Source organism: Salvia miltiorrhiza, chromosome 5 (genome assembly GCF_028751815.1).
Source record: "Salvia miltiorrhiza cultivar Shanhuang (shh) chromosome 5, IMPLAD_Smil_shh, whole genome shotgun sequence".
NCBI lineage: Eukaryota > Viridiplantae > Streptophyta > Magnoliopsida > Lamiales > Lamiaceae > Salvia > Salvia miltiorrhiza.
Window position 1 is genome coordinate 5610212 of NC_080391.1, and position 11225 is coordinate 5621436.

At 35.7% G+C, this 11225-nt stretch overlaps 2 protein-coding genes across 2 annotated transcripts; both read right to left on the reverse strand.

Moving 5' to 3' along the window:
* Positions 1 to 4772: 4772 nt before the first annotated feature.
* On the reverse strand, positions 4773 to 6211 carry LOC131025455 (cyanidin 3-O-galactoside 2''-O-xylosyltransferase FGGT1-like). Its single transcript, XM_057955246.1, has one exon. It carries the CDS (start codon positions 6108 to 6110, stop codon positions 4773 to 4775), a length of 1338 nt encoding a protein of 445 aa, XP_057811229.1. The 5' UTR covers positions 6111 to 6211.
* Positions 6212 to 6757: 546 nt separating this feature from the next.
* LOC130985447 (uncharacterized) lies at positions 6758 to 10892 on the reverse strand. The gene is made up of 8 exons (XM_057908431.1): positions 10276 to 10892; positions 9829 to 10032; positions 9209 to 9700; positions 8747 to 8857; positions 8356 to 8544; positions 7651 to 7878; positions 7143 to 7263; positions 6758 to 7051 (listed from the first exon to the last, which is right to left on the reverse strand). The coding sequence occupies exons 1-8, from the start codon at positions 10693 to 10695 to the stop codon at positions 6918 to 6920; spliced, it is 1899 nt and encodes a 632-aa protein (XP_057764414.1). The 5' UTR covers positions 10696 to 10892; the 3' UTR covers positions 6758 to 6917.
* Positions 10893 to 11225: the final 333 nt, after the last annotated feature.

Sequence of the window (11225 nt, forward strand, 5' to 3'; positions counted from 1 at the left end):
TAGAGTTTCAGTTCAGTTCAATTGTGAATTTACTGATTAAATTCATTTGTGAATTTACTGTTTCAGTTCAGTTGTGAATTCACAATCGTAATAATTCACAACTAGGGTTTAGGTTTAGGGTTTAGGGTTTCAGTTCAGTTCAGTTCAGTTGTGAATTTACTGTTTCAGTTCAGTTGTGAATTCACAATTGTAATAATTCACAACTAGGGTTTAGGGTTAGGGTTTAGGGTTTAGTGTTTCAGTTCAGTTCAGTTGTGAATTCACAATTGTAATAATTCACAACTAGGGTTTAGGGTTTCAATTCAGTTCAGTTGTGAATTCAAAACCAAAAAAATCTGGTTGTGAATTAAATTTTGATTGTGAATTAGACTGGTTGTGAATTCACAAACAAATAATTCTGGTTGTGAATTGCGGGATTTTTTAAAGGGGTGATGTAAAGTGGACATTTTTTTAATTTTTAATGTGAAGGATATTTTGGTAACAGTGGACATTTTTTATCTTTACAATATGAAAGTGGCCATTTTAAAAATCCACTCATTTTAAATTTTATTTTTTAACCATTATCGATCAATTAATGTGACATTACAACAGTATGATTCAAAATATATAAATATATTATAAAATAAATACTCCATATAAATATATTAGATGCATTCTTCATGTTTAGATATATTTTTACTTTTATAAAATAAAATTATTTATGTATGCTTCTATTAACTTTTAAGAAATGCTGCGTGCAGTGCCTAAATACTGGTTTGGTGGGCGAATTTTGGCTTTAGTTTTTGGCAGCATATACAGAAGAGAGAAGAAGCTCTTTTGCTCACAAAATATGAATGAATGTACTGTTATTCATATTGTATTGTTGGGATAAATATTCAAATTTTCTAATAATTTATATTGATTAGAGTTATTACCATAATCATTTATTATTAAAATAGTGGTACGTACATGAGAAGGTGAGGGAAATAGGATTATTAAAACCCAAAATGCAGGCAGTTATCTATATATTACTCCCTCCTATCCTTTTTGTTTGTCATTCTAGCATTCTCAATTATTTATGTTTTAATTGACGTTTTGAAATTTTATCTCAATCTTAACCTTATTTAATATCCTGCATTAATCACAAGTAAAATGACTTTTTCTTATTTCTTCTAGTTTTTGTGATGGATCGCCTCTTTTTTCACCAAATAAAATGTTGGGTTAATTAATACTCCATCAAAATAAGTGATGTTTAATAAGGTTATGTTGGGCATAATATTTTTTTATTAAAAAATGTGCTTGAGCTTAGGATGACAAACAAAAAGGATAGGAGGGAGTATATAAAACAGCAGTTTAACGATACTTTTTCCTCGCAAAATTTGAAGTTACGGTTTTTCATACACGTTCTCTTTTCTTCCCCACGATCTCCCCCAACCTCTCTCAAGCAATTATAATCTCTCTCACACTAACTTTTTTCTCTCTCTTTCATATGATTCTTTTCACACGGTTTTTTCACAATCCCCTAGAAGCAACTATAACTTCTCATAAATTGGAGCAATTTTTCCAATTACGCAATCTTCAACTGCTCTTCATTCATTTATGCACAAGGATGCAGTTGTTTTCTATGATTGAGGCACAACATGGAAGAGTAGATGGCAAGAATGGTGGAAAGCGGTACAATTAGATAAGAATATTTTATGGAAGAAGAAGCAAAGATGAAGAGCATGAAAGACCAGATCTGAGAGTGACAACATAGACGGCGCATCCGGTGATGTTCAAGATACCCAAATCCCTAAAAACACTTCTTCCTGCCACCGCTGCCGTCTGCTGCCCCCACCCGCCGCATCACTGTCGCAGCTACTTCCATTCCGCTCTCCATCGGGTGAGTACTGTAGTTTCAGTCTTTATTCCAATAATTTGCAGCGAGATTTAACTAAATTGAAAGCACAATTTTCAGCAAGTTTTTTGGTTTGTGGTCTGTGCATCCCCAATTGCATGTTGTTTATGTGAATTATGTACTTGCCAAATATTATATATTTATTTAATAATGGCTGATTTAAGCATTAGTTTCATTAAGAAGTGATTCATATATATATATATATATATATATATATATATATAGATTGGGATAGGGTGATTACTAGACGGACATAAGATAGCCCCGAAGAGGCTTTCACAAAAATCTGGACAAACTTTTTAGGAATTCAACAGTAAAATCTTATTAGTTTCAAGTTAACTAGCCTTTTGAAACGAGCTTGAGCTATTGTGTAATCATTTGCTCAACGTTCTCAAATAATTTGTTATCCACCTTTTTCTGACGATTGGGATTTGACTTTAACTTATACATTGATAAGTTTTAAAGTTCCTTTTTTTTTTTCTTCTTCTAAATTGCAGATGAGTAATTAAACAATGAAGAGATGATATGAGGTCTTTGGCAGTTTACATGTACGTAGAAACTAATTGAAAGAGATTTTTCATGGTTTCTTGAAGTTATTCGTGCATTGTGTTATGATTATAGTATAATGAAAGATTGTCAGGGTAGTGAGCAAGGCTTAGATGAAATCGTGAAAGGGTTGTTGGTTTGGGAAATGGCCATTATTGAGTTATTACATATATAGATATGGATTTATGTACTCTAAAGTTTTCTATTTATTTTCCTTGCAATGATCTTAGTTTGGGTTTCTTTTTGTTATAGGGTGTTAAAATACATACATACTTTATACCGCATAGATTGGTGAAGAAATCTGGGTAAAAAAATAGACATGAGCCGTTACTACTAATCAAATATTTCTTTATTCATCCTAACAAAATGCGTTACAAAAAAAAGAATACAAATCATATACTATATCGTATTGTGATGTATCCAAATTTTGTAACTGATCACATCCATAAGACTGATTTCCCATGCATTAAGTTATTCATTTAAAAGTTTTGAAGAAATAGTTATGATTGATGATGTTAGTCAGTTGGTACAGTTTCAATCTTATTTTATATTTTGTTTCATAATTGTGTATTATATAGGTATTTTGAATGTGTTTAATTAATATTGTTTTATACTCCAGATATTATTAGAGGAGGAATGAATTATGCATGCTTCAAGGTTATTTACACTATATAATTATATATTTGTTGAAGTAAATGTGTGGTGACCATACTTTGTACTAAGAGTTCTGGAAAATAGATGAAGGATGGTGTGAAAGTGGAGGAGGAATGAATTATGCATGCTTCAAGGTTATTTACACTATATAATTATATATTTGTTGAAGTAAATGTATGGTGACCATACTTTGTTGGTATTTTTATTGATGCCTATATGTGTTTTAATTATTACAATGATGTTAGTATTATTAACATCTTAAGTATGCAGTACACTTACTATTCGTCTTTGTAATCTGTTTTTAGTGTACAAGTGAATGATATATCAATATTATTATTATACAGATAAATTCATTTTGATATTTATCTATTAAGTAAGAGAGAAGTCTTTGCATGATTAAAACTATTTTGTCAGTAAAGCTATATTTGCTCTTATGTTTTTGTTGTTGTGATTTTGGGGATGGCGAGTATTAGGTGATGGTTAGTCCAAAGTTCATTTGTTCTGCGCTTTGTGTTTTTTTTGCTCTTTTTGAGATTTTTTCTACGATGGAGGGATACTCTTTTTTTTTAAGGTTCTTTCTTTTAGATTTTTCTTAAGGATCAAGGTTTTAACTAGGCTCGGTCTTTAGTCTGCGTTTTTTTTGCTTTCAAGAATTTTTTTAGATTTTTCTCTTTGCTTTTCTTTATAAAATTGCAAGAATAAAAATAATACTACTTCCGTTACGAAAAGATGTCTTAATTTGCTATTTTTGTTTGTACACAAAAAAAATATTCTAATATATTTTTAGTAATAATTTGTGGGTCATTTTTACTCATTAACTTGTGGGTTCCTTTCTACACTCAATAATTTAATTTTTTTTTTTCACTTTTCTCAATTTGTGGGTCTTTTTTTTACTCATTAAATAAATAATATAATTTTTTTTTTAAATTCGTGCCACTTCCCTTAGAAAATCTTTTGGCGGAGGAATGGGGTAATAATTCTTGAATGTCTATAGACATTGTTTTTTCTTCTGATAATCAAATGCCTCTTATGTTTTTGTATCTGTACATATATTTTCTTCGAAGTGAGGTCACTATGCAACATTTAAATTTAATTACCAATGGTGATATTCAATAAATGCACCACAAGTTGTCTTCCCAAGCATGGCATTCTTTTAACAATCATTGTAAGTCACATTATCATACAATTCATCACTTTTATTTTTCTTTTCGGTATTTTATTTGTGTGGTGCTATTTATATGATAAAGATTTTATTTTTTTGCCCATCTTTTTTCTGACTTTCGATTTATGGATAAGGTTTATATTTCTATTTATTGGTATGTTTATGTAGTTGGTGATTACATTGATCGAGTTGATTATTTGAGTGATTGATTATTGGTTCCATTAATCAAGCTATCGTTCTTTGTTCTGTTTTATGATCAAATTAAACAATATAATCTATATAATTATTTTTATCAATTAATATTTTTTAAATTATTTTATCAATTAATCTAACTTAATTGTAATATAAATGGTAATATTTTAGTATTTTTACAAAATTAAAAATTAAAAAATTAAAATATATTATGACATGTGCGATATAATCAAATTAAATATATATTATTACAACATAAAAGGTGATATTTTAGAATTTTTACAAAATTAAAAAACTTTATAATATATTATGATCCGTGCATCGCACGGGAGGGTGTACTAGTTAGTGTAGAAGCAAAAGTAGATCCCGAACGAAGCCATCCATGTAAGAATCCTCAAAGCCTTTTCCCAACAACAACTCCCTCCACTTTCCATGATTTGCTCTCATCTCACTCCCTTCTCCCATTCCCATCACTACCTTCACCGCCTCCGCCACTCCTTCTTTCCTCAACAACCCCTTTTCATCTCTCCCAGCCTCCGCCCCCACCCTCCACTCCCCCGCCGCCATTCTCGCATTGATCACCTGATCCCCGCCATGCGCCGCCGCCACCATCCCGCACTCGCTCACCATGCCCTCCGACAACGACCCCGACCCGCAGTGCGTCACGAAGCACCCCACCGACGGGTGTTTTAGGATCAACTGCTGCTGCACCCATCCCTCCACCACCACTCCCCTTCCCCTCCTCTCTCCAAACCCTACTGCACCTACACCTTCTTCCTCCACCGTCTCCGCCTTCAGCGCCGCTAGAAACGGGAGGCCCGTCAGCTCCAATCCCAGCACCACTTGTTCAAACTCATCCTTTCTTAGTCTAGCTTCGCTGCCGAAGGCGCAATACACAACGCTTTTGGCATCGAACTGATCCAACCATTTCCTCCACTTCTCGTCTAGACTTGAACTCGGAGCTTCCGGCACCACGAAACCAGCTAGCATCACCGGCTTCTCGAATTTCTTCTCGAGAAAATCACAGTAGCGCCCCTCCATCTCCCTGCAAGATCTGAATCCCAAAGCATCGCACTCCTCCAAACACGCCAGCATCCTCTGCACGAACGTGGTGGCGCCGTCGAATTCCGTGCTCTTGTTGACCCGGAGAAGCGCGCGCGCCTCGTGGTCGCGGAGCTTGATCGCTGAGGATGGGAAGCCGGGCGGAGGCTCCATGAAAGCGTCGGCGGAGGACTCATCGCGGATCATGTAAGCCACCGCTGCGGGGCTGATGGTGCAGTAGTGGATGGACTTGACGTCGAAGCGGCGCGCCAAGGCGGGCAGCCACGGCGTGAAATCGAAGAAGATGAAATGGGGTTTGAGTTGGTGGAGCAGATGCTCGATGGCCGGCTGCGTCAGATCCATGGCGCGCCGCAGGAGCTTGTGGAGATGGAAAGGTACGTCGGCGGTGGTCTCAGCTCCGGCGGGGAGGCCTTGGAGATGAGGGATGCTGAGGGGAATGAAGGTTATGAGCTGAGGATGAAGGTTGAATTGTTCCAACTTGGGCTGCGTTTTGGGAGGGAGGAGGAACCAGATCCTATGGCCTCTCTCTGCTAATTTGTTGGAGATGTGAAGGAAAGAGGTGAGATGCCCCATCGCCAGCCATGGATACATTATGATTTTCAATCTCTTATCTTCCATTTTCTGTAATCGATCAAATACAAATTTCCTAAATCAGTCTTCAATAAGATTCTAAATCATGCAAGAATTTAACTAAGATACCTCAAAGCCTCAAGTTATGATGAATCGAAGAGGGGATACAACTTCTGGTTAGGAGCTCAATCTGTGCAAGGAATTGTGAGCATATATATATATATATGTATATAGAAATGAAAAGGAATTGAAATCACTATATAAGATTGAATTGGTAGACATGCATGACAAGATGGTAACAGAAACATTAGGTGTAGTACGTAAGTTTGTCCCATATTCATGTTCAGAAATTAGTTAGTATCATTAGTTTTTTCACGAAAGATTGTTATACATATAGTAAATGCATTTGGCTTAAATTATATTCGTGTCATCTTGCCTGGCCTAAAAAAGAAGGTAACCATCAGATATTTATAATTAGTGTTTATTTGAAAACAGACAATCTCATTAATCTTATTTGAATACAATCGGAAATCATTTAGTTTGATGGATGAGATAGATATAATTGAAAGAATTAGAGGATGATTAAAGTTGAATTATTTTATCTATCACAGGACAAATAATGCAAATCAAACACTTGATTAACTTGAATTATTCTATCAATCATGCATTATCACTCAAACCAAATGACACCTCAATTGAAACAATGTAAATAAGATTGGCATAATTTATTATTTTTTACCGGGGCAAGAACACGTCCTACAAAATTGAGATCAGTTCGATATCAAACTAAGGAATAATGAATGTTTTAGTTACTGTAAAACTGTAATCTGTAGCTTATATGAAAAGTACAGCAGTTCAACCATCAATATTTCCACTAGTATCAATAGCCCTAACTAATGCAAAATTGGACTTTGGATTTAATGATATCAATAGCTCCAACACGACCATGCCACTCGGATTGCAAATCTTGAGACCAGGTTCTAGTAATCCTGCAAGAAAGTTATGCAAACTTAATCAAATCGCATGGTACGAATATGTAATTAAGGATTACTAGGTGAGAATTGAGATTATGGATTATACCAGGAGAGAGTTTTTTGCCACCATACAACTCTTTGGCCAATGGATTTGCAGCCCAATTATTAACAGCAACTCGATTAGTGGGTTGGAACCCTATGATTTTCCCATCAGTCGACACGATGACCTGATTGATGTAGTTCAATGGAGAGAACATTAGATTATTGGTTGACATTACAATGCATCAACATTTGGTAATTACAAACTCAAAGGAAAAACACTATAATGCTGTCTTTTGATTTAATGATCTGAAATGCATAGTAGCAAATACACCCGTTGGGCTGATATGGATTTCAAATCCATCACTATTCACTCCCATTTGAACTAATGGTAGGGTGATTTTGGATCCACGCTATTTTGAAGAGTTTTGGCATACATTACTAATAAATCCGTTATCCAAATGCAACCTAAAGGACATTACAGTACTCTTTTAAGCAAAGATCAATCTTTCCAAAGTTGCTTCTCCAACATCATGGAAACAAAAAACCGAAAAGCAAGTAATTAGAAAAAGTACCTGATAACTAGCAATGTCTTCTAGTCTTTTCATCTCTTCTTCACTAGCTTGTAAAGGCATAGATGTAGATGACATGTCCGACATACTGAAATTGGTATAACCCCCTTCACTCATGAATTTAGGCAGTTCACCGATACATGCACATGCACCAGATGGTGTCCTTATTTCTCCAGGCCAACAGAAAGAATCCTTGATTCTTCTAATAATTGAAACACAGCATGTCTCCAACTAAATGTAAAGCAAAGTCAGATAGGATCAAGAAAAAATATGGGTGAAAACCACAAACTAAGTCATACATAACCCAACTACAGCAACAACAATAATATAATTGAAAATACCAGATAATAGTACTATAGAGATTGAACATAATAATCAACTTTTCAATTCAAAAACTGGAGATGTGGTTCGTTATCATCTACACATGGACATAAGGTAGCGAATGATAATTCAGATGAAGGCACATTTATACAAGAAGGACGGACACATAAAAATTCACATTTGCAAATGGCATGCATTTGGAAATAGTACTCCATCTTCAAGAATATATTCATGGACCCTAAAGTGACTAACAAAAGTCATGGTAAGGAGTATCCCTATCTTCACCAGGTTCGACTGAGGCAAAAGCCAAATAAGCATCTGAATAAAAGCAAAAATAGAGTATACTTCTACCAGAGAAAACATTTAATAACCTCATTTCTAACATACCTCAGAGGGTTCTAGAGAATGGTCTGGAACACGAACAGTGTCATATAATGGGGCTTGAGAGTTTTGTTGAATAAAACTCTCTCTGATAGGCAGCAGCTTCGGTAGACAAAGTTTTCCCAGAACACTAATGGTTACAAAAAAAATCCCACTAACAAGGACAGTTGACAATGTCTTCAACAGGGGACTGCCCTGAAAATAAAAAAAGCATATATCAGTATAAATCAGCAAGCTATGGTAGATAGTGAATTAGCGATAGATAGTATGCATCAGTGTAAGTGCATATAGTACTGTCATGCAAGTGCTTGTTCCCTAAAAATACTCTTGGAAGGAGAACAAATATATAGGTGTTCTGTCTGATGTAATGGGAGGAACTCGAAAAACAATGAGGAACCTTATTGAGATCCAGTTTGGATGATTTTGCAACTGTAGGACATGGAAGCCTCTTTTCCGGCAGAGTGAAAGTGTCCTCATAGAACATATCTAAAATGTCAACCAAGCTAACCTGCAAACCATTGCAATCGTATCATGTGAGACCAGAGTCACATCAAAATTAAGTCAATACAGCATCAAGAGTAAAAAGAACCGATAGGGTCTGTATTTAGAAAGCATCTTGTCATCTGTAAAGATGACAACACATAACTTAGCAAGACACTTTCTCTCTGAAAAGATATGCACACAAGAAATGTAACATTAAATAAATTACTTAGCAAGACAAGCTAAAAAGAATCCTTTTGTTTATGAGTATAACAAAAGATGCACACAGTATCCATGAACATATATTAGATTGAACAGGACATTTGAAAAAACTATTATCAGAAGCAGCAATCATATACATAGATATACGACTAATTACCATCTGGGCATGAGTGAGAACGACTGCCAGTCTATTTTCCTCCAAGGTCTTCCACCCTTCAAATTTCACGTTGTCAAGTCTATTGGAATCAATTTCAAACATGTATGACGGCACACATTCACTTATCCAAGCAACAAATTCAGGACCACCAATCTTTTCCAGTTTCGAGAATGCAGGCGATGTCAACCAACTTTTCTTCAATTGTGAATCCTTAAGCTTATATTTTCCTCTTTCAGAGTTGAACTTCTCGTGCAGTGTCTTGGCATTAGCAAGTAACTCATTTTCGACCAAGTTATACAGAACAACAGAAGAATTCTTTGATGTAATATGTTGACGCTTCTTTAACCAGCTTGATAATCTCTTGGATGCTCTGTTAGCAGAACTAGAGAGAAAATGCTTTTCTGTGTTTTCAAGGGCAGCAGCACAGACAACCTCTCCAATTTCAGAAATTACAAGTTCATCTGATGAGCTGAGGGCTAACAATACAGGTACCTGCCCATAGGAAATGGAATAAAATAACTGACCTGCAGAACAGAAACATTAAATCTGATATTACAACCCAGAAACAAGAAGTCTCAATGCAACCTGCTGCTAAACAGAACTTTTATACATTAATGTACCTCTCTCGGACTTTCAAGATCGGACATATTTCTTTCAGTTCCAGGTTTGAAAAGTGCCAGCTCGAGACTCCAAAGCTGCTCCAAAACTGCTTGTCTAAAGGTCATCGACAGTATATTCTTCGAAGAGATACCTTGAAACATATCTTTTGCCATCGATTTCCTGAGCTGTATAGCTTTTTCTTTAACTTTCAATGTGGGCAAAAACTGAGAAGGCGAGAAAAAATTAATCTACACTTCAAGGAATTAAAAAGACCATTTATTACAATATGAATATACTTTTAGCTAATGACATTTGTACAAGAAAGAATATATGGATCAAAATAAAATATAAACTGACGAAGAGAAAAGAGCATTGCATTGAAATTTGAAATTCCAAAACCTAAACTACAAATGTAATTCATATAAAAACAGATTGCAGAGACACATAATTAAAACCTACACACTCACCAATCGAGTAGAAACGGTGCTGCGGTCGTCGGCGGGGCCAGGATATATGGTCTCGACAACCATGGCGGTCACGCCGGAAGATATATGTTCATCGGCGGTACTTCCGCCATCAGCAGCGGCGGCAGTGATTGCTTGCCTGGAGTCGACGGCGCCGACGAGGGTCAGCCGCGCCAAGTCGTTTTCATAAGTCCTGACGACAGGAAGAAATTTCTCAGTATCGCCGAAACCGGCAATTGCATCGAGAAAGGCCTCCTCGGAAGTGAACGGCGGCAACGGTTGGCTGTTGGAGGAAGAAGCGGCGGAGAGGACAGAGTTGAGAAATTTAGGAGGACAAAAGAGTAGTTTGGGAGATGGCTTAAAGGGAAAAGATGAGGTAGGTGAAAAAGGGATGAGGAGAGAGAGTGCGGGAGCAAACGCCATGGAAACTTGAGAAATGGTAGTTAGGGTTTATGCTACGAGGTTCAACGTTGAGGTTGAACATGAAAGTTGCAGGGGATAATCGAGAATATCGCGTGCCTAGACTAGCGATTTATCAATCTGTTATCTTTCTTAGTTTCGCAATATCTGTACTGTGTGTTTTTTCACATACTATATTAGTATATTAGTTAGTTTGCCTCATTTTCTGCAATTCCATAACACTATTTATTTAATGGGTTTGTTGCATCTATTAATACGTTTTTTTATACATTTTCTAGTTTCCAATTTCATTTTTAATTTATTACATTAAAAACATGAAATTTTCAATTTATAAAATTTACAACATCAATCAAAATATGGGACAATTAAAATCAATATATGTGTCGAAAAATACATGAGCCATCTGGCCAGTTTCTAAGTTCTGTTTAGGTCTTACTTGTGTGAGTTATAGATTTTCAAAAGAAAAACACAGGCAGCATCTCTATCATTTTCTTGCTAGATTTGATGGAGTGTGGGCAGAAAACTCTAAAAGA

What these genes read in the sequence shown, in the direction of transcription:
- LOC131025455 (XM_057955246.1), bottom strand. Translation starts at nt 6,110, where the DNA reads ATGGAAGATAAGAGATTGAAAATCATAATGTATCCATGGCTGGCGATG.
- LOC130985447 (XM_057908431.1), bottom strand. Translation starts at nt 10,695, where the DNA reads ATGGCGTTTGCTCCCGCACTCTCTCTCCTCATCCCTTTTTCACCTACC. An exon ending in ATCTTGAAAGTCCGAGAGAG is followed by an intron (nt 9,701 to 9,828) that starts GTACATTAATGT and finishes TCCTATGGGCAG; the next exon opens with GTACCTGTATTGTTAGCCCT. An exon ending in CCAAACTGGATCTCAATAAG is followed by an intron (nt 8,545 to 8,746) that starts GTTCCTCATTGT and finishes TTTTATTTTCAG; the next exon opens with GGCAGTCCCCTGTTGAAGAC.